The sequence below is a fragment of the Brachionichthys hirsutus genome, chromosome 5, assembly GCF_040956055.1.
Source record: "Brachionichthys hirsutus isolate HB-005 chromosome 5, CSIRO-AGI_Bhir_v1, whole genome shotgun sequence".
NCBI classification, from domain to species: Eukaryota; Metazoa; Chordata; class Actinopteri; order Lophiiformes; family Brachionichthyidae; genus Brachionichthys; species Brachionichthys hirsutus.
This window is the reverse complement of record NC_090901.1, coordinates 13342985-13364482: the sequence shown is the minus strand read 5'-3', so window position 1 is coordinate 13364482 and position 21498 is coordinate 13342985. Positions and strand designations below refer to the sequence as shown.

At 41.1% G+C, this 21498-nt stretch overlaps 1 protein-coding gene across 1 annotated transcript; it reads left to right on the top strand.

Moving 5' to 3' along the window:
• Positions 1–2443: 2443 nt before the first annotated feature.
• Positions 2444–19470, top strand: far1 (fatty acyl CoA reductase 1). The gene is made up of 12 exons (XM_068739390.1): positions 2444–2515; positions 2695–2811; positions 3752–3927; positions 4565–4744; positions 9374–9551; positions 10883–10927; positions 11740–11867; positions 11948–12015; positions 14436–14607; positions 16462–16591; positions 17920–18047; positions 18736–19470. The coding sequence occupies exons 1-12, from the start codon at positions 2444–2446 to the stop codon at positions 18893–18895; spliced, it is 1554 nt and encodes a 517-aa protein (XP_068595491.1). The 3' UTR covers positions 18896–19470.
• Positions 19471–21498: the final 2028 nt, after the last annotated feature.

The following is a 21498-nucleotide window of genomic DNA, read 5'->3' as shown; positions in this document are numbered from 1 at the left end:
ATTCAGAGTGAAGATGTGTCTCTAGGAATCAACTTGCTGTCTGTCTAATGTGGGATATTGGAATTGTGGAGTATGTTGAGCCTTCAAGAGTTGATAGCCTCTTAAAGACGCCTCATTTTAACCAGATCATGGTATTAAATCTTAAATTCACTGCCACTGCCCATGGAATTTCATTTTTTTGGTGCCAGACAATGTCATTCCTTTTCCATCTCTGTTTATCTCTAAACATCATCGCAGTTACTGTTGGCAGGAACTGCGCTAACACATAGGGGCAGCTGACATTCCTTTCACCAGAATTGAGTGGCTCTATGGAACAACAACATTCTACATCCTTCAGTCACTGCTTTATCTTCTACCCCTTATCTGGGCTAGAGATTGAGTTCACGCCATCGATATGTGATTTAAACTAAATTAGAATAATATTACATAAAAAGTCTTTTTCAAGATATATTTTCTTTTTTATCGAGCAGACTGTAGGGTTACATTCTTGTACTTGATGGGGGTAGTGGGCATGCAAAGTCTTTTCCACTTTCGGAGGTGTTTTTGCTGGCGTCTTTAGGTTCTTATGGTAGTTCAACAAATGTATTTGCATACAGCTCTTGGTAGCTCCGGTATATGGGTCAGCCAGATGTTCCTGTACACTGCCTGCTACCTGGTTATGTCGTTCCATGTCTGTCATGTTACACCCTGCTTTGATGTGCTGCATTGTCTCAGGGGGCTTCTTTGCAAAGCCTGCACCTGGGGTCCTGTGTGGTGTGGTAGACCCCTGCCTCCATTCATCTTGTGTTTAGGGCCTGTTCTTTTGCTGCCATGATTAGTGCCTCTGTGCTGTCTTTCAGTCTGACTGCATGAAAACCAGAAAAACTGGTTTAACCGTAGTGATGTGGACAGCCATGCTGCTAAAGCTCATGCAGGTAGAATCCTAATTTGTCATCAGTTACATCTGAAGAGACTGCTTTCTGTTTGGTTTAGATGAGGCGAGGGTTATGCTTTCAAAAGAAACTCCAAATGTGGTTTGGATGCAGAGGGTTACATCGGGAATGGCATCCGGCGTAAACATTTGCCAAATATGTAACATGCAAATCACCTTAAATGACGTCACACCAGACCGGTTGAGTGACACCCGGGTTTGCCATCACCATCCGTAGGTAGAGGGTTAATTCAACCCGAGAGGGAAAGAAGACAGAGGAATGGAGAAGTGTGCTCATGCTTATTTTCAAGAAGACGAGAGACATACAGAGTTGTGGAAACTATATGGGTATAAAGCTCATGAGTTATACGGTTAAGTGATGGGAAAAGGTGGTTGAGGCTAGGCTAAGTACAGAAGTAAGTATTTGTGAGCAGCAGTACGGCGTTATGCCAGGCATGGGCAAACTAAGGCCTGGGGGCAGTATGCGGCCCGTTGGGCTATTTAATCCGGCCCGCCGAACTTGTCCAAATTATATCATTAAATTAAGTTTTATTATAATTAAACCCCAATCTTTGACCTTTTCCCTGTAAAAGGCCAAATCCTTTCATGTAATGACTTTTGCATGTCATTTATATTAGCTCACACAAATACTCCATTCATCTGTTCCTGGCCCGGCCCCGCTGGCTAATTTTAGAACCCATTGTGGCCCGCAAGTCAAAAAGTTTGCCCACCCCTGCATTATGTATGCCAAGGAAGAGTACCACAGATGCAATGTTGGCGTTGAGGCTAGTAATGGAGAAGTACAGGGAAGGTCAGAAGGAGCTGCATTGTGTCTTTGTAGATCTAGAGAAAGCCTATGACAGGGTGCCCAGAGAGGAACTGTGGTACTGCATGAGGAAGACTGGAGTGGCAGTGAAGTATGTCAGAGTAGTTCAGGACATTTGACAGTTGTACAACAGAAGTAATGTGTGCAGTAGGAGTGACAGTAAACTTTGGTGGAGAAGTAGAATTGCATAATGGCAGTGTTGCCCTGGGAGGGGGGAAGGTCAGTGATGAAATCCAGGGCTATATGGGACCAGGGGCCTCCATGAATCGGTAGAGATTGGAGAAGTCGAGAAGGTAAACGATGAGATGCCTTGCTGCGGGCACAAAGAGTGCAGACGGAGAGAAGGTCCTGGGTGTCAGCGACGATCGATGGCCACCAAAAACTCCGGTGCCATCTTTAAGCCGGCTGGAGCCCAGTGTAGTCCATATAACAAAAACACAGCCAATCCGTTAGCTGCAGGTCCTGAATCGAAAGACAGAACAGGTGTGAGTAAAAAAAAAGGTTACAAGGCATAACATAAAATTACATGACCCTCACAGAGCATATTGACTGATGGGCATTGTTTATATCACACAACCCTCCTGTTTTAGGTTCATATTCTCAGTCTAGTGAAATACGTTTTTCTCAAAGTACTTTTTCTGATTTATCTCCCTGAATGTGCAGGTGGAGTGGTGTTGAGGAGCACAGTGACCAGGATTGTAGACATCATGGTACACATCCCAGAATACTATGCAGGGAAGAATGTCCTGATCACTGGAGCAACAGGCTTCGTAGGCAAGGTACAGTAGTCACTGCTGCTTTTTTAGTATTCACACTTCTTCTTTATGAATATTATTGTGATGTTATGATGCGTTCTTTTACATTGTGGAAATGAAATAAAGGATGTGGTTGCAATTACAGGTGATGTTCAGTACCTCAAATGAACCTTTTGTGCCTCTTAATTGGCTCACTATTGAAGGTGCTGTTGGAGAAGCTGCTGAGGTCCTGCCCAGCAATCAAAGCGGTCTATGCGATGGTAAGGTCCAAAGCTGGTCAGAGCCCTCAGGCCCGCGTCACTGACATGATCAACTGCAAGGTGAGAAGTGAGCTAAAATACGAGGATGATGTGGGAATCTTGTGTCGGTAGGTTTGGGATTAGTGTTGGATTTATGTTGTAAAAATGTCAAACTTCACTACACAAGATGCTTTGATCATGCAAAAGTTAATATGCTGCTGGAATTTCATCTCCCATTGACATCCACAACCAATGGTGTAGACATTTTAATTATATAATGGCTAGACTTATTGTGTTCTTGGTTACTCAACTAAGTACTACAAGTACTTACCGCTACTACAAACTACTGAATCTTGTCAAACCAGTAAGGGCCAGGTTTTGATAAGAGTATCAATATTTGCAAGAAGAGTGGCCTAATTTTCAAAAATTACAAACATTAGAAATAGAAATCTTTGTGATGAAGACAAAGCTATTATGATCCTCATAATAGTTATGTTAATATTCTTTTTTTTTTTTTACTTTTGTGAAATTCTGCGCTCATAATCTAACAGTTTCTATGTACATTACCTTCAGCTCCTGTCAGATCTTTGAACAGCTTCATTTTAAGCAAGGCTAAAGTGACAACGCATTTGGTGACTGATTTTTAAAGGTGAAATTACATTTTAGGTCATGACCCTAGAAAACAAATTCAACTATTGTTTTAAAGATTAGATTAATCCATGCTCACCTCAATTGAAGTTCTATAAGTGTCTGTAGGTCTCTGTAATCTCATTCACTTCAGGTAAACAAGGTGAAACGGCACTTTCTGCACGGCTTGATCGACATACTTTTGTAATAAAGCAAGCAAATGTTTCATCTAAGTTGCAACATACCAGTTAGTGTTGACATTGCATGGGAAAATCTGGCATTTGTTTCAGCTGGTGAAACGGACTGCTGATTAAAGCTGCACTGAGTAACAGTCCACACATTTAAAAGTATTCTCACTTTTGGTGTAACTTCATTTTTACCATTCCCCTCTTAGTTGTTTGAAAGATTGCTAGAAGAGCAGCCATGCTTTGCAGAGAAGATAATACCAGTCAACAGTGACCTCACACAGCCGGAGCTGGATCTGAGTAAAGAGGATCAGAGCATCCTGGCTGAAAACATCAATATTGTCTTCCATTGTGCCGCCACCATCCGCTTTAATGAGCCACTGAAGTGAGTTGGGTGTTTTAATCAATTTCATGGTCTTAATGTCTTGATTCCTTTCTCTGGAACATGCACAGCACATTTATTCATTCCCAATTTCACTGTGACCTTTTTGTAAATTAACAATTTTCATCAATTGGTGTGATTCTGTATAATTACAAGTATGAATGAACATCATGTCATTATTAGCTTGGCAGTTTTTCAAAAAAATAAAAATAAAACACTGCTAGAGACAGTCTCCCACAATTTCCTGATTTATTTTCCCCATGATACATTCCCCACCCATTCTGCCAATATTATAATCCCTTTATTCAGATGTCTCCAAAATGCCAAACCATTTTACTGAGCCTTTTTCTATGATTCTGCTACAGTGAGATGACACAACATTTCTTCCTGCGGTGCAGGTTAATTTTGAGCATATACACTGAAGCAGAATTTGCGGGTGTGGCTAAAGGATTAAGGCTAATGATACAATTCCTGCCATGTGTCTAAGTGATATTAGATTGTAATGTTGAGCATGCGTGTATGGTTCCTTTGAAATCTTGCAAGTTGCAAAACATTCTGTGTAAAATGAATGACAGAACAAAATCTCCTGTACCATTTACTTGGTCGGTTAATCAAACGTTCCTATCTATTCCCCTGTCAGAGATGCAGTGCAGCTGAATGTGCTGGCCACCCATAAAATGCTGTCCCTGGCCCATAGGATGAAACACCTGCAGATCTTCATTCACATCTCCACAGCCTACGCCAATTGTGACCGAGAGCTCATCGAGGAAATTGTCTATCCTCCTCCAATAGACTACCGCAGACTCATTGATTCTCTGGAGTAAGTTGAACTCATCTTTTTCCAATCTGTGGCTCCTGGACGATCAACACATTTCTGGTGGTTGACTTTGAATGGCCTTATTTCTGTATACAGAGGTAGGGACTATCATAGTTGCATGGGATTATGGTTCATGGTTTAACAGGATGCTCTATTTCTTGAGATTTATAGTTGTAGATTATTAAGACTAAAGCCAGTGAAGCTCTGAGCATGACAGCTTATCCATGTCCATAAAGTAAATGGCTGCTTGGATGCACTCATTTTTTAGTGGCTGTCAGTCTCAGTTGCGTAGCGAGGTTAGTAAAGCATTGGAAGCCTGCTGAGTGAGTAGAGATTGGTGAGATTTTTTTCAGGCATTTTATGTACAGTAGCTTCAAACTTTTGATGAAACTTGGATGGATGTAGAGATACGACACGTTGTGTTTGAAATTCTACATAAAATGTCCTTTTTGGATGGAGAAGCATTTAATGTAGAGTTTGTTGGTAAGTGAATATAGTAACAGTTGGACTAAAATAGGATATTCTTCAAACCTATCTTCATTCACATTTCCGAAAGAGAGGCACATATTTTGTTTGTTTTTTTTATTCTGAGCCTGAAGTCTTATTTTGAATAAAGGAGGGCAATAACTAATATCTGGAATTGATAACTACCGGTAACCCTTTTATTTGCTCGCTTCGACATTAGTCTGTAGAAATGATTATCAAGAAATGCAGCAATACAGAAAATTACTCCAATTTATTGAAAATTAAAAGTTAACATGGCTGTTGCGGCTTCCTTCCCTGTTTTAGCCGCTGAGGGGTGCGTTGGGTCCTGCGTAGTTGTCCGACGTGCTCAAATGTTTGTACAGAGACGCGGAATCCAGGATGCGTTCACGGGTGCATTTATTGAGGCCCAAGTACGGCGGTACTGGCGATAGACAAAGTCCGAAAAGTATATTGCCTGGATGAATGATGGATGGATGAAAATAAAGCCAAAGTGCACAAACACGTGTAAAAGCGGTCAACAAAAATTACGGCCTCCCAACTGCCTCTCCCCTAGCCTCGGTGTTCCAGGTGTGTGCGCACCTTTAAAGCCTCACACACGCCCACGCGCACGCACCCACAGGCACACCCACCCCCAGGCTATACCCACACTCAACACACGGGGCAGCAGACACACATGCATTCAGTGTCCACCATATCTGTCTTCTACAATGGCTTTTGCATTGAGATAAACATTTTCTCAATTCAAAATTCTTGACTTCCTCATGAACTTCCTCTTGTTCTCCTTGCTTCTCTTTCCTGTTGCCTCCACTACTCGTCTTTCTTTCTGTACCACATGCAGCAAAAAGTCTTTGTCATTATTTCAAAAGATGGCTAGTTTTCACCAATATCCTTAACTTCTCCATGGTTACTGTCTTCTTCTCTTTCCCAAACCAACCAGTTGACTAGATTCTTGTGAAATAGAATTTACCTTTCTGTTGCACGTCCCGTCCCCTCATACAGTCAGAGCAGATTCAGACAAACCAACATGGAGGAAAATGCATGTAATACAATGGGAAGCTGACATCTCGCTGTTGATTTCTCAGTCAATTTTTAAGGATACCGATATTCTGCTGAGGAGAAAACGGAAGGTATGTAAATATTTCAGCGAAGGCCTTCTTTACTCGGTTTCATGAAGGAACCAAGGAAATAAGAGTCACTTCAACTTGATATCAAAAACAAAATATATAGACAATGTTCTCGTCAAGTAGGGTAATAGTAAATTTTCCTTTTTTTTGGTGGCATTTCATTGGTCCTGCGACTTATATATATTTAAATATGTACAGTAAATCCCAGCTACATGCGGTTCTAACTCAAGTATCCGCAAAAATCTTTTCTCGCGAGATTTTTCCTGCGAGAATTTCGAGACAAATCTCATGAGATTTGTATCACGTGATCAGTTTGTTTACCTAATTTTTAACTCAATCAGTGTCTTTAGTAATTGTTCATAACTACTGCATAGATGAGTTTTTTTTTATTTATGTTCTTCATTTGACTTTCTTGATTGATTCAACTGGTCCTGTGGTTTGATCCAACGCAGACATTTCTTATCGTTGGTTTTAGTTTAGGAAAGAGAATAAAACGTACATCACCTTCCAGTCATTCAGGATAGCGATCGTCGCTGTTACACAAGCCGTGAAAACAACGTTTCACCATTTTCACTGATTTGCTACATTTGTATGAGCTAATCTGATGAAAGCGTCAGTCGGTTTGTTTTTTCTGACGCAGTGTTTTCTCATGAAAATGTGGTGTGGCATGGAGCTTCATGATTGATCTACGAAGTCATCTGGGTTTGTTTTATGGAAATGTCAATTAAGTATCGAGTTGTATGTGCACAGGAGTTTAGCCAACCTTGTCTTGCTGCAAATAAGTAAACCATCCCAATGGTGCTCATCTTGTCCATAGTAATCTATGATAAACTACTTTCGCCTAAAAATATTGATACATAATGGGAAGCTGTGCTTTTACATCAATGGAAAATAGTACAGTCTTCAGGGTGTATTTTCATGTTATTTTCTGCTCCTAACCTTTAATTATTATCTTGTACCTGTAAGGAAAACACCTAAAAGTAAAGCACAATAAATGTCTCAGGGTTACACAGTGTACCAGCCCATTTTGTGTGTCATTGTATTCCAGTGCTGTAGGTGTGGTTGCTCAGAACCTGTTTCTCAGGTGTGGCAGGAAGATAAATGAATACTGCTTCTGGATAACACATCAGGGTGTGGACTGAATGCCATTCTTCTGGCTTCATGACACTGATGTTTGTACACTACAGTTAAAGTTAACTGTATTTCCTGCCACATGCCAATTACAACATCAAGGTCATGTTGCCCGAGTTGTGCATTCTTGCAGATGGCAGATAATTTTGTGCTTTGGTATGACTTGTAATGTATAACCAGGTAGTGAACAGAACACTGAATGAGTCTTCAGAATGGTGACTACAGACAGTGGCAGATGCTTCATAGTCAAGCTAACACATGTTTATTGTCTATAGGAGAACAAAAAAAGAATGCTGATTCTAAAATTGGTAAGATTTAAGTGAAAAGTCCATACAAGGCAGTGATATGCGCAGTACTTTGTGTTGATTTAAGTAATTGCAGTTTGGCCCCAACTTGGAAAAAGAATGACACTTGCTTTTAACACTTGCTTTTAAGAATACAGTTAAACTTACCGTATTGGCACTAAAAACCTGTTTAATCACACATAATTACCTCTGACAAGGAGGTTATGTTTTTGCCAGTGTTTATCTGTCCATCTGTCTGACTGTTAACAAGATAACTCAAAACAAAAAGTTACGTCGGATCTTAATGCAATTTTTAGGAAGTGTTGAATTTTACCAGGGCCTGGTGATGATCCAGAAGAGATCCTGGATTCTGGATAACTTTGAAATTTTCCGTCACATTCCAATCAATGGAGCTTTGAAATTTGTTCCTTAAGATCTTGGTTAATTATCGGTCAATGTTTATGTAAATTGACACAATCGTGTCGGATGGGGGCCTCTATCCTACTGCCGAATTTCTTCCGGATTGTGGATATTGAGATTTTTTGAAAAATGGGGATACACTTGCATTTTGCATTTAATATTAGAGATATAAATTTCTAACAAGTGTTGTTTTATAGCTCAGTCAATTCCGCATTGGGGCATGTCAACGGATTTGGTACTTCCGCCAAGGAGGTTATATTTTTGTGGGTGTTTGTCTGTCTGTTAGCAGGATTATGGAAAAACTGATGGTTGGATATTGATGGGAAAAATAATAATCTGAAAATGGGTCTTTCCATTTTCAATTCAGCTATATGCTGAGTGCCCCAGTTTTTGCTCAGTTTGCCTGATTTTCCAAGCCCCACAGAATATTATGTACTACGACTACGCATATACCAAATCAAAGATTAAAGTCTCTTCTTTCACCAGGAAAAAAGTGTGTTCCTACCATTTTTCTTTCCAGAGTTATTGGCATTTGAAGAGAGGTCGATTTCAAAGTCAGGGTTGCCAGTGAATGTTTGGGTTTCAAAAAACGTCTTTAGACATGGATGGCATTGAATGAGTTAAAGTGATCCGGATACTCATCTGGATACAAAAAAAAAAGTATTTTCCATTTACTTAATATGGAGGCTTAAAAAATCATATTGTAAAATATGTATTGAATTCACTCACCAAAGATTAAAGTCATAAAGGGGTCCGATATGCACTATCACTCAAAATGTCTTCTGGATCTTACCCAGAATGAGGTCAAGAAAAACTCTGATTCACTTTTACTTTTCATGGTTGGTGTTTAAAGATACCAAACACAATTTATAACTTCTTGATGATGATCTGGATGAGCATGTGGATGGTGCTAATCCAATTACGAACGGAATGAGCTGATTGGCAGAGGTTTGAGCCCTCAGAGTGCTTTTCTAGATTCATTTTCATTTTGTTTCACTTATGATTTTGAGACACTGAGATAGGATTTCTACAGATGCAATCAACACATGTCTGCATGTATCCGTGCCACGCATAAATGAAAAAAACCCAACAAACTGTCAAATTGCTTCTGTGTATCGTTGTACTGTGTGGTTGAATGAAGGATGACATTTTTAGACTAATTTGTTGTTTCTTTCTTTTTTCTTCAGTTGGATGGATGATGAACTGGTGTCTACTCTGACTCCCAAACTGATCAAGGAGCATCCCAACACCTACACCTACACCAAAGCCTTGGCTGAGTACTTGGTGCAGCAGGAGGCTGGAGACCTCAACATCGCCATTGTTAGACCATCCATAGTGGGTGCAAGCTGGAAGGAGCCTTTCCCAGTGAGTGACTTTGGGCCATTTTTGAAATGTTTTGCTTTTAAGCCTTTAGGCCGAAATGCATTGAGATGGAATCTGTTCTTGGTTTCATGATTCCTGGTTTCCGTGGTTGCTCGGTGGTTTTGTCAAGAAAGATCCCTGCAACCTTCTACCCTGCCACCAGGGGAAACTTCAACCAAGCAAGCCCTGCTAACCTTCTCGCCCTGCCACCATGGCGTGTTTTGTGAAGGCTTTGCTTATACATGGTTGACGAACATTAAATAGCAAATCACGAAGAGCAAAATCAAAGAATCCAACTGGACTCAACAAGTTTGGTTGAAAACCTCTCATCCATGAGGCTGCTTCTGTTTTAAATGACTGGTAGAGACTCCAGATACTTATTTCTGTTGGAGCAGAAAACCAAGGACCAAAATGACTGAGAACCTACACAGATAAATATCAAGCTATTGTTGCTTACAGTGTCAACTAATCCCAAAAGAGGATGCTTCACAGTAGTGTTGTAGTTCTTGAGATCGGTCTTGGTCTCGAGACCACTTTTTAAGGGTCTTGTCTTGGAATCGAAGGCATTTATGCTCTGTCTTGTCTCGGTCTGGGACAGGGCGGGGTCAGGATTTTTGATCAAGACTGTCGAGACCAGGCCAGTACTACTCTGATAAGTGACGACACTCTGCAATATGCAAATTCTGCAGTGCACTTACTCACAGAAACCGCTGGCACAACGTCAAACTTTTATTGGCACAGAGGAAGCATGAAGACAGGTGAAGTAACCGTTAAATCAGCTACACTGGGAAAGTTACAATCAGGAATTTTCAACACCCCATTCTAAGACAATGAGCAAAAATAAGCTCTTTTCTTCCCATGATTTTTTTTTACTAATGGCGACTTAATATTACAGGTAAGATAGCTTGCGTAGCATTGTCAAATGCAAGATAACAGAATAACAAACAAGGAACACGCCAGGTATTAGTCGAGCTCCCAGGCGTTACTTGGGAGCTTCTTATGCAATGCAAATGTTATTCACTACACCCGTAAATGGAATGCAACCAAGCTTTAGTTTACCCTCCTCATCTCTGGAAGCAGGCAGGACCATCCTGTCTCACTCTAACTCTGGCCAGAAATGGGACCTTTTGAGGTCTTTCATAACCACATGTCTGTGCTGTGTAGATTCTCAGTCATACAGGTCCTGTAGGAAGTTTTCTGTAGGAAGATTTCATGTTTCTGAAAATGTTTTATCACTTATCTAGAAAATATTGTGTCAACTTGTATATTTTCTGTCAATCAGCTCCTTGTTTCTGCAATAATTTTCTGCTCCTTTCCTATGATTGCTCCTCTAGGGTTGGATTGATAACTTCAATGGACCTAGCGGAATATTCATTGCAGTAAGTACTGACAGTAAAATGTATTGTTCTCCTTTTCCGGGAGATATACCCAGTGGGAAATAAATTTTCATGACAACATTTGTAGGTTGAGGTTATTTCACAGCTCCTGCAATAGCATAATATTTCTTGAGAGGGAGAGAGTAAGAGAGCGAGTAAGAGAGTGGTCATCCAGGCGTTAATGTCCTTGAGGCATGTCTGAAGTCTAACTAACTCATCGACTTTGTCTGGCTGAACTGACTGGTTTAATTGTGTGTCATCTGCTATGCAGAATTCACACAGCTGACTGGCAACTGCTTTCTCTAAAAGCTTTGACAGGAATGGAAGGTTTGAAATTGGCCTGTTGTTAACTAATTCATCAGGATACATTGTTGTTTTTTTGAGAAGCAGTTTAATGGCTGCTGTTTTAAAAGACTGGGGTAAATAGCATGTAAGTAAGGATATATTAATTGTATTTAGCAAAGCAATTCTAATTGAGGGGAAGACTTCTTTAAGTAGCTTAGTTGGCACCGGGTCTAAGAGGCAAGTGCACGGTTTAGATGAGGCAATAGCTGCACTTTGTTTCTGCAGGTTAATGGGGGTGAAACTATCCAAGTAACTATCAAGAGTAACAGTCGTATTTCTACTTCCATTGCTCAGGGGGAGGTGTCAATGCCACAAGTGGGCAGACGATGATGAATGTCATCCCTAATATATTCGATTTTGGTATTGAAGAAGAGACCTGAGACTGAGGTGCTTGGCAGAGGTCTGCACTCTCAGAGTGCTTTTCTAGTTAGTTTTTGCTATCATTAATAAATTTTTTTCACTTTCTACAGGCTGGTAAGGGGATTCTGCGTACAATGAGAGCGTCCAATGATGCAGTGGCCGATCTGGTGCCTGTGGACGTGGTCATCAACACGATGCTGGCTGCAGCTTGGTACTCGGGCTCTCAGCTTCTCAACAGGTTGGGGACAAATGCTTAATGATTGACCGTGCTTCTCAAATTGAGTGCATTTAAGCTGAACCATTTCTTTCTTATCACAGGCCAAGAAAAATACTGGTTTACAACTGCACAACTGGTGGAATCAATCCATTTCGCTGGGGGGAAGTTGGTATGTTGTCTTTTATCTTTCCTAAACAAAGCCTGACAGACGCGTAGCCCTCGTCGAGACCATTCCGAAAATGTGTTTTGTGTAATAATTGTGTACTCAGAAAAAAAGCTATATTGTTTTTGCTAAAATTCTTTGTTCTGCTGTTTAAACGGCAATTTGACCCCCTGAACATGCTCGAAAACTCACCAAATTTTGAACCAAGCTCAGAACCGGCTGTTTCAAAATTGGGCATGAAAAAGTGGCGCGCTAGCGCCACCTACAAAATTCACAATGCATATTGCCTATGGGGGGGGTCCGACGCCAACTTTGTCGGACAGCCACGAAATTCGGTACAGACATGCTTTTTATTTTTATTTTTTTATGGCCACGGTCCCAGACACACAGGAAGGCGGCCATATTGGATTGAGGGCCTACAACGCCGCTTGCGGCTTTAATTTATTGTTGTTATTATTGGAAATATTCCTCTATGAAATTTCTTGAAATTAATCTGTGCTGGTTGGAACAATAGTGTGAAATTATGGAACCTGTTGAACTCAAGCCAAGTGGTGGGGCTGATGTTTTGTGTTTTTAAATAGTTGGTTCCTTGTGAGGCACACAAAGATTATTTTGAGTTTTAAATTGGCAGTATTCAAGTTGGGTGCAAGTAATCAGAGTATAGTGAAGTAGAAGTTGTGCCATAATTCAAGGACTTTTTCTGGTAGCAGGAGAAAAGCGTTCACTCTGGCATGAAAAAATATATTTCACTGGTGTATTTCAACCTTCTGTTTCTTAGAGTACCATGTAATATCCACATTCAAGAGGAACCCCCTTGAACAGGCTTTCCGTCGGCCAAATATTATTCTCACATCCAATCACCTAATAAATCAGTACTGGATCACTGTGAGCCACAAGGCCCCCGCCTTTCTCTATGATCTGTATCTCAGACTGACTGGACGTGAGCCCAGGTAACATCACTATCGCCGACCCTGTAAGCTGTACTAATGCTTTTCTTTTAAGTCCAAGTGCCCCCTCACACACATGCACACACTTCTGCTTCTTTCGTGCTGTCGCTCCTCTTTTCCTGTGGTAGCCTATTGTCTAATGTATGACATGGATGTTTGAATCAAAGATTGTATAGCCCATCTGCTCACCTGTGCATTCAATATTATAAATGATGGGCTCTGCACTCTTCGAATTTACTTGCAATGTTGGTATTTTTAGTTGGGTTCCCAAAGTTCAGCACTAAAATCATTTTAGTCCAGATGATAAATGGACTAAGGTGGTTCTGCGTCTGAAGTTTCCTTTGGGAACCTAGCACAGGTGTTGGCCCTTAGAAAAACCTGCTAGTTACTGGTTATAACAGTGTGAATGTGTGAATAACCTGACACACGAAGCTGATGGGAAGACTCGACAAACTTTGGTGCCTGTGGCTCTAGCTTTTTTATTCTGCTTTTAGTTTTAGTTTATTGTCGCATCATGCTAAATTAGGTGGTTTTTTTCTGACTCCTATAACACCTCGCTCAGATAGGTATTTCCTCGGTTCCTTGACGAATAAGCATAAAAACTGAAATTGAAAAAACGTGATCGTCAACTGGACAACTGGAATTTTACTCCATGTTGGTCAATGTTTGTCTGGCGTGACGTTCACTGAAATATTTAAAGCCCCTCTGTTTGCTCCTCAGAGAAATATCCATATCGACGAAATACCTGACCGAGAAATCACCGGGAAGTTCTGTCTGCTTCACCAATGAACAAAATGCATTTCCATCAATTTTGGTCAAACGCTGTCTGAGTGTCTGACCTGTCGCCTTCCGGGGGGGCTGGAGGGGGCGTGATACGGAAAGGTCAATCGCTGCTGAGGAACTGATGGTTGGTTATGATGGAGAACAAGAGTTACATATAAACAAAAGTACCATTTACATAAACATGGGGTGCGCATTAAACTCGTCATTTGATGGTCAATGAGAAAATGGTCGGATATTTTTGGAAGTGATAGGATATTCTCCAGTTATTGCATCATCATGTCAAATTAAGAACACTCTGACAGAATCTGATTTGAAATGGCTCAAATTCACTTGTAATATACTTTATTTGAATATGATTTGATATTGGAGATAATACCTTGTGTGCAGATTGTAAATGTTAGATGACCGTCACCAAGTAATCTTCGCAGTGCAAGTGTAAAGTCTTTATTCACGCGAGTCAACATTCAGTAACGAGTTCTTTCCTGCCAGTTTGGTGTGTCTGGGACCAAAGGGATCTGGATCAGTCATATTCAACGACTGGAGATTTGTAGCCCATCAGAATTCACATTACTAATGACAGACTGAGTCGAACCGTTACTCGGGGCCTGCAGCTTCACGAGCTTCGCAGAGGAAGCACAGTTGTCCTCATCTTGTCCTCTCTCTGTTTGCCGTCATATGTGTTTCTCTCTCCTGCAGAAAACTGTCTAAACATGATCTTCAAGACCAATCCTTTAGAGCAGGCCTTCAGAAGGCCCAATCTCAATCTGCGATCCAACCCGTTTACTAATCTGTACTGGACAACTGTAAGCCACACGCTGCCAGCCCTGCTCTATGACGCCTATCTCATGCTGACCGGCCGCAAGCCCCGGTAAGGTTCCCCCTGCCAGTCAGCCCCCCCACATTCCCCCCACCACAAACCTGCCCTCCTCCCACGATGTGCTTTGGTTTTTTGTGGTGGGAATGAGGATGGGTCCTGTGCAGATGGAGCAAAACGATCGCTGTGTCTGTAAGTCATGACATCAGCTTGACTTTATTTCTGAGCAGATTATGAGCCGTCGATCTATCAGAGCATGTTTTCAGACCTGCTGGGGAATGAAAATCCTTTATTCAAAGAAGGCTTGCCTTTTCGTGACCCATTCTGCAAGCATGACATCTTTTATGGGCATCGCCCATTTTTCAACTGAATCATGTGAAATCCTGCAGCACCGTTGGCCATTTGTAGAAGTTGTGTCCAGTTTCTGTTTACTATGAGCCGCATGTATTTCAGACGTCAAACTATGCATTCCTCCTCAATGCAAACGTTCATTGGCTGGGTTTCCCACAGTGTTTGGCTGTCTGAAAGGGGCTTAGAAGCTAACCCTCATTGTCTTGTTGTGATTCAATGCCTGTTGGTTATCTTTGCTTCCATCTGCTGACCAGCCATGCATGTTTGTCATATCCTGTGAGTCATCTGACTTTGCAGGAAGCATCCGAGTCTTCTCACTCTGCCTCAGTTAGTGCTGATCTTTCCAATCACAGCAAAATCTGAAAAGTGATCTGGTTTATGACTATATTAAGACAGTTTTTATTTGTCAATGTCAATTGTAAAAAAAAAAAAAAGAAGAAAAAAAGTTAAAACCATACAAATCAGACTCGCTTATGTGATTATTTCACTGACTTGCAAATAACGTGGAGTTTGAAGACTCTGAGCCCTTGTTAATTGTGACAAAGAGCAGTGTCATCTGAACCAAGGCACTTAAACTGGCTTGAATTACGATCCACTTCATGCAGAAATGAAGTCAAACTGGATTCACTGCGTTAACAGGGTGATTGTCTGTCTTCCTGTTCCGCAAACAGAGTAAATCCAGTTTGGCTTTTTCTCACTGAATACTCACACCACTATGACAAAGGTCGGACAATCCTCTTGACTGCAAAGTTGTAAGAAGTGATTCAATATATAGTTTTCACATTTCTAAACCCGACCTGAAAACACGTTTCCTGCTGTTTTCATTTTTAGGCTTTGTTTATATACAACAACTCAAACTTGAACTGAAATTTGAAAAAGGTAAAAAAAAAATTATCTCATGAAACTGAAGACTCATTTTGTTGCTGCCCAAGGAAAACCATACATTATAAAGGGCATTAAGATACCCCAAAAATAAAGAAATATTAAGACATTTTAGATATAAATTCAAAAGAGGATGCAATGCTGTCTGCACTCTGAGCTCGTGTGGTATTATTGTACAGTAATGCGTTAATTTAAATGTATCAGCTGCATCACTACAGTAAAATATTTAGTTGAGTTGCTCTGGAAAGGCTGATATTTGCAGATGTGTGGTTTTCACAGGGAAAGTATTCAAGGTGTGGCACAAGTCTAATTCATTCAGGGTCACTGAAAGATACAAATTGAAATTCGCTATTGCATATGTTGATAGCATTACCATTAGCATTCATGCCTGCCTAAGCAAATCTGTGCAGTTCTGTGAAGTCCCGGCCTGCCTTAGAATGTGAAATGGTAACTGTTTTTGTTTTTCTGGTTAAAGTTTTCTCTGTCTCTTCTATCCTCCTCCACTAACATGAAACCTTGCCTGCTTGTCATTCATTATCATGTCTGTCATTGTCCATGACACGCTGCACTCAATCCCTCCCATGTTACACTTCCTTGTCCTTTCTTCCTTACCTTCCCACCTATTGGCCCCTTTTTCTTCCTTTTCTATGTCGTCTTTATGGCTCATTCAAATAGGATGATGAAGACGATCACTCGTCTTCACAAATCTATGATGGTCCTGGAGTATTTCACCGCTCGCTCCTGGGTGTGGAGCACAGACAACATAGTCATGCTGATGGACCAAATGAGCCCTGAGGATAAGAAGGTAGGGAAGACAAAATATTTGTCCCTCTGTTGCTCATGTCTGCTCCACTACAAATACATGCACACTGTGGAGAGGCCAGACAGTCTGAAACTGGGCTACAATGGAGTGAGCCGTTCATCCATTGCTGACGTGGAGCGTAATCTGCTTTTCTTTTCCCTCGGTTCTGACTAAAAGGTACTCTTTGCTTCCAAGGCTGTCAACCTTAATTCCACTTGAGTCTCCCTCCTTCCTCGTCCAATGATCAAGTTAATTCTCCAGTGACAGTGGAAGGCAGCGCTGAGGGTTTCAAACTCGCTGGAGAGCAGCTCTGCATCTGCAGGCCCAAATATCAGTCCGTGGAGCTTCTCACTCCAATATCATGCAAACATCGAACGTTTAGTGTTTTCATGTCCCGGACTTCCAATACAATTCGTCTGACACAAAAAGAAATATTATATAAACTATGAAAGCACTCGGGAGAGTGCAGACCTCCACCAAGCAGCTCATTCCCCTCCTATTTAGATTTACACCGTCCACAATGATGATCTGGATCATCATCAAAAGGTTCTGAATTGTTCTTTTTTTAACGCCTTCATTATAAGTAAATTGGAAAATCCAGATGTATTTATCTGTCTGTATCCAGATGGGCATCTGGGTCACGCTCAAAATTTAATGTGATCTAAATTAGACCAAGACCCATCTTGAATTTTTTCCCAATCAAGATCCATCTAAGACAAAACCTCCTTAGTAGTAGGAGGTAATAATAGAAACTGCCTGCTGCAGCAAATGAAAATTCTGATCAACTGAGGTTTTAAAATAGATTATTAAATGTAGAAAGAAAAGGGCAACTCATGTATAACAGATAAGTTCACATTAGCTAATGCTAATTAAGTTGCAGCATTGCATAGAATGATCTGTACAAACGTGTTCAACAATTACAACATTGATTGTCCGGCTAGTGCTAGCTGATTACTTAAACGGCATCATGCTAGGTTCCCAGTTCATCCATTATAATCAAACTACTGATATGAGCTCATTGTCTCCATGACTGAACATAGAGGGAACCCCGTTGAAAATCTAAGGTCCAAAAACAGAAATCAGAACATTTCAAGGGCAAAAATCAAATCACAATAACTCAAGTCACATTAGTGGGCAGTGGCAGAACATTCTCTGTAAGGCACTAGTTGCAAATATCTTTGCAGCAACGCAGAGCTTTCTAAAAGAGCGGCAGAACAAATGATTATATGAATGAATAATTGATGATATTGGACATTGGCCTGTCTTTTTGGTAGTGGAAACACTGACATCTATCGGTTCCATCTTTGATACAGGCTGTGTTTCTCTTCTAGATGTTTAATTGTGACGTGCGTCAGCTCCACTGGGCCGAGTACATGGAAAGTTACTGTATGGGCACCAAAAAGTACGTCCTCAATGAGGAGCTGTCGGGCCTGCCCGCTGCACGCAAACACCTCAACAAGTAAGTCAGATAAATGAATGGCGACACAGAAACAAAATGCTGCATGTAATTACTCCGCAGCAGATGCTCTTCTCTTTAGAGAATAACTTTTTAAGTAATCTTATTTTCCTGCTATTCAATCTATCTTTTATAGTTTAAATCAACTCGGTGTAAAAATAAAAATGCACCTAATGAAGAGGAGCCTTAATAATGTACTATACCTCTTCTGTAACAACTAATTATAACAATTATATCATGGCTTTCCCTCCTCCTTCAGTGATTTGGGCAGGCAAGGGCAAATCTAAATACATCGATTGCTGCCTTTTGGCTGTGTTCAGGAAATGACCTCCAAGCAACTCTGCCCTCAGTAGTTCTGGGGCACTCGGTTTGCTGTTAATTTATGGTCAATGGATGCTTATCAAATGATTATGGTCGTCCACAGTAGAACAGGCAACTGAAGTTAATCTACACTCATAGCAGAACAAGCAGAGAATGTCATGAACAAGATCAAAGAGTTTAAACTAACACGGAAATAGTGATGAAATCTTTATTTCAATTGTAAAGCAATTGAAATGAGTGAATAAATTCAAATTGAGTATGATACATCTAACATTGGCTGGATTTTGTTTGTGTTCTGCGTTATTATTATATTTTTTTCTTGACTTTCCTTCTTTTAAAGATGATGACTTGTCTCGTTTGTTTGTCCCAGGCTGAGGAATATCCGCTATTCCTTCAATGCTATCCTGGTTGTGCTCATCTGGCGCATCTTCATTGCCCGTTCGCAGATGGCCAGAAACATCTGGTACTTTGTTGTGAGCCTCTGCTTCAAATTCCTCTCCTACTTCAGAGCTTCCTCCACCATGAGATAATGAGGGTTGGACGGGGTGGAGAGTTGAAGGAGCAACGGAATGAGCAAAATCTTGGTGTGGATGAGAGGTGCCTGAGGTCGAAGCCTTTTAAATGGATCGTGTTGTATGTCTCTGGGTTCACCTTGGCGCTCGAGGATTGGGTGGAACCATTAATATCTGGCATTTATCTGGTTGTCACGTGTCCAAAAATCTACCAAACATCAAACATGGGGCATGATTTTATCTCGCAACGTACAGCTCAAGAAGGAGAAACACACACCCTCCTCCTCTTCATTGCCATTCAGTCCCCCGCTGGCATCATGATTTACGTCTCCAGTCTTTCAGCTTCAGGGTGGCAGCATTGGATGCATCCAGTCTGTCTTCTCATCTGTCCACCTGTCTGCAAAGCAAAGCTACAAAAATCAGCTACATTTGGATTTTCCTTTGTATTTCATTGAGTGATTCTCTAACTGTTTCTGTCTTTCCTGCCACATGAAAACATGCAATGTTTTTTTTATTCTCACGGGATTTATATTATCTACCTGTTAGGTTCATTGAAATGTTTTAAAAGCCTGTTTTAAATAAATAATGATGATTTAGGGTTCTCATCTGTCAGTGTCTGGTGATTATGCACATTCGGATAAAGGCAGATGATCCTCTCGTAGCTCAGTGAAGGTTTGTTCAGGGTCAGTCAGGTTCCCGCTCATATCATGACGGAAAGTTATTTGGAACCAGTTCAAAGCTTTCTTGCCGAAGTACCTCTTACCGGAGTCCTTCTGGCTGAATGGAGTTGAGATCATCATTAGTTTTACCTGCTTCTCCCAAAAACATAACTGATTTACATTCCGGTTGAAATATTAAATAGCAATGGATGATTGTTGTTGGGTTTTTACTGACTTGAATTGCCTGTAAATATGCAATATCGCATTAGAAAGATCTTTTTGCTCCCCTTCTCTTGGCTAGAACTCATGTTGCCTCTTTAAGCATGCACCACCAGTAAAAGACGTGAGGTCCCTTCGGCATAGGCATCCAGAGGCCACCGTCGGATCCACCACGGATGCATTCTGCTAGTTAATGAAGTGCTGCAGTGAAGTCTGGAGCCGTAACTCAAAGACATTAAGTCGTTTGCTCCTAACTCGTCGGCTCACCCGTCTCTGCAGCTTCTGTGCTGTTCTGAGGCCTTCATGAGGGTTTTGTCTTGTAACGTTTGCCTTAACAGACAAGAAGCGACCGCTCGTTACGGAATTAGCAGAGATTTGCATTGTAAATAACTGCCGTTGCCATGTTAAGTCTGCGCCTGCAGATTACACGTGCACTTTGTCACATTTGTCCTGTCTGTTGTCTTTTTTCTCAAGCAGGATGCGGCCGTCTTCTCAGCGCGTCTCAGATTCTTCTTCTGTAGATCCGTCTGAGCGTCCGAGTTTCACGCGTAGCCTTTGTCTCTCACACAGCGTGAGCCATTTTAAGTAGGATCATGCATGTATGTGATTCGGTATCGAGATGAAAGGGTTCGGTCCCGTGTGAATCGTGCCTGATATATCTTGATATTCTAACAATCAACAGACCAATCAAGTGTCTTTTCTAATTTCGTGTGCGCCTCTATTTAGGTAGACCTATAACAAAACTGATGTATTGTTATGCTGATGAGATTGTGCGGCTCCTTCACTCATAGCAGATTTACTGAACTGAAGTAGGTGTGTAAAAAGAAATCACCTCAATGCATTCAGTGCTGCGTTGTACTGTTGGAGGCTGCTGGTTATTTGACTGTATTGTATATGAATGTGTACTTTTTCTCTCCTCTCTGAACGTCAGCCTGACTTCTTTGCACAGCCAGAATCTTTCTCCGACTCTTGAAAGAAGAATTCAGTAGAAATGTAATTGTGATATTAAAGCGTTTGGTGTGCCATGGGATAGTTTCACTGCTGTAGCTTCTTGCTGAGGGAGTCGGGCTCGTCTTCGATGGTGAATCACTGACGGGTTTTGTTTCGTATTTTGGCAGTGGTGTGTAATGTGGCTTTCTGCAGGAAAGCTGTGATTCAAAAGGGTCCTCTTCGTGAAATTTGTTTGCTCGACTTGAGCTGGACTGAAATGAATGCTCGTGGAAAGCATGGTTCCATTTCTGCATTTAGCACTGCAGCATCAAGCGGTTGATGGATGCTGCAAGCCGGCAGTTTATTGGCTTGCCTTGGCATGCAGACTGGAAAAAATGAGGAAGAATCTGCCTTCCAGCTCTTCTGAAGCTCATTAATGAAACCTCCTTTCGGGGTGAGAGGAAACATCCTGGCAAACCTGCCCAACGCTAAATGTCACTTTGCAACGATAAGAGAAGCAACATCAATCAGTGAGGTTCAGAGGTGCTAAAGGATAGTTTAGTTCCTCGTCGCTATGAAATGATGCATTAATTATCTTCAATTGAACATAATACAAACATGATTAGCAGCAATCTTCTTATCTAAATTCTATTCTCACAGATGACTGATGATTCCTGCGGGGGAAGGTGGAGTTTAGCGATCAGATGCTAATCTGGTTTAATCAGGTTTAATCTGACATGACTGGCATTTGAATCCAGAGTTGATGCAAATATCTGTGCGAGGATGCAAATGAAAACAAGATGTATCCAACTT

Excerpts from the sequence above, each read along its gene's own strand:
- far1 (XM_068739390.1), top strand. The coding sequence starts at position 2,444 with ATGGTACACATCCCAGAATACTATGCAGGGAAGAATGTCCTGATCACT. Across the intron at positions 2,516-2,694 it reads CAACAGGCTTCGTAGGCAAG|GTGCTGTTGGAGAAGCTGCT; the intron begins GTACAGTAGTCA and ends TCACTATTGAAG. Across the intron at positions 12,016-14,435 it reads ATTTCGCTGGGGGGAAGTTG|AAAACTGTCTAAACATGATC; the intron begins GTATGTTGTCTT and ends TCTCTCCTGCAG.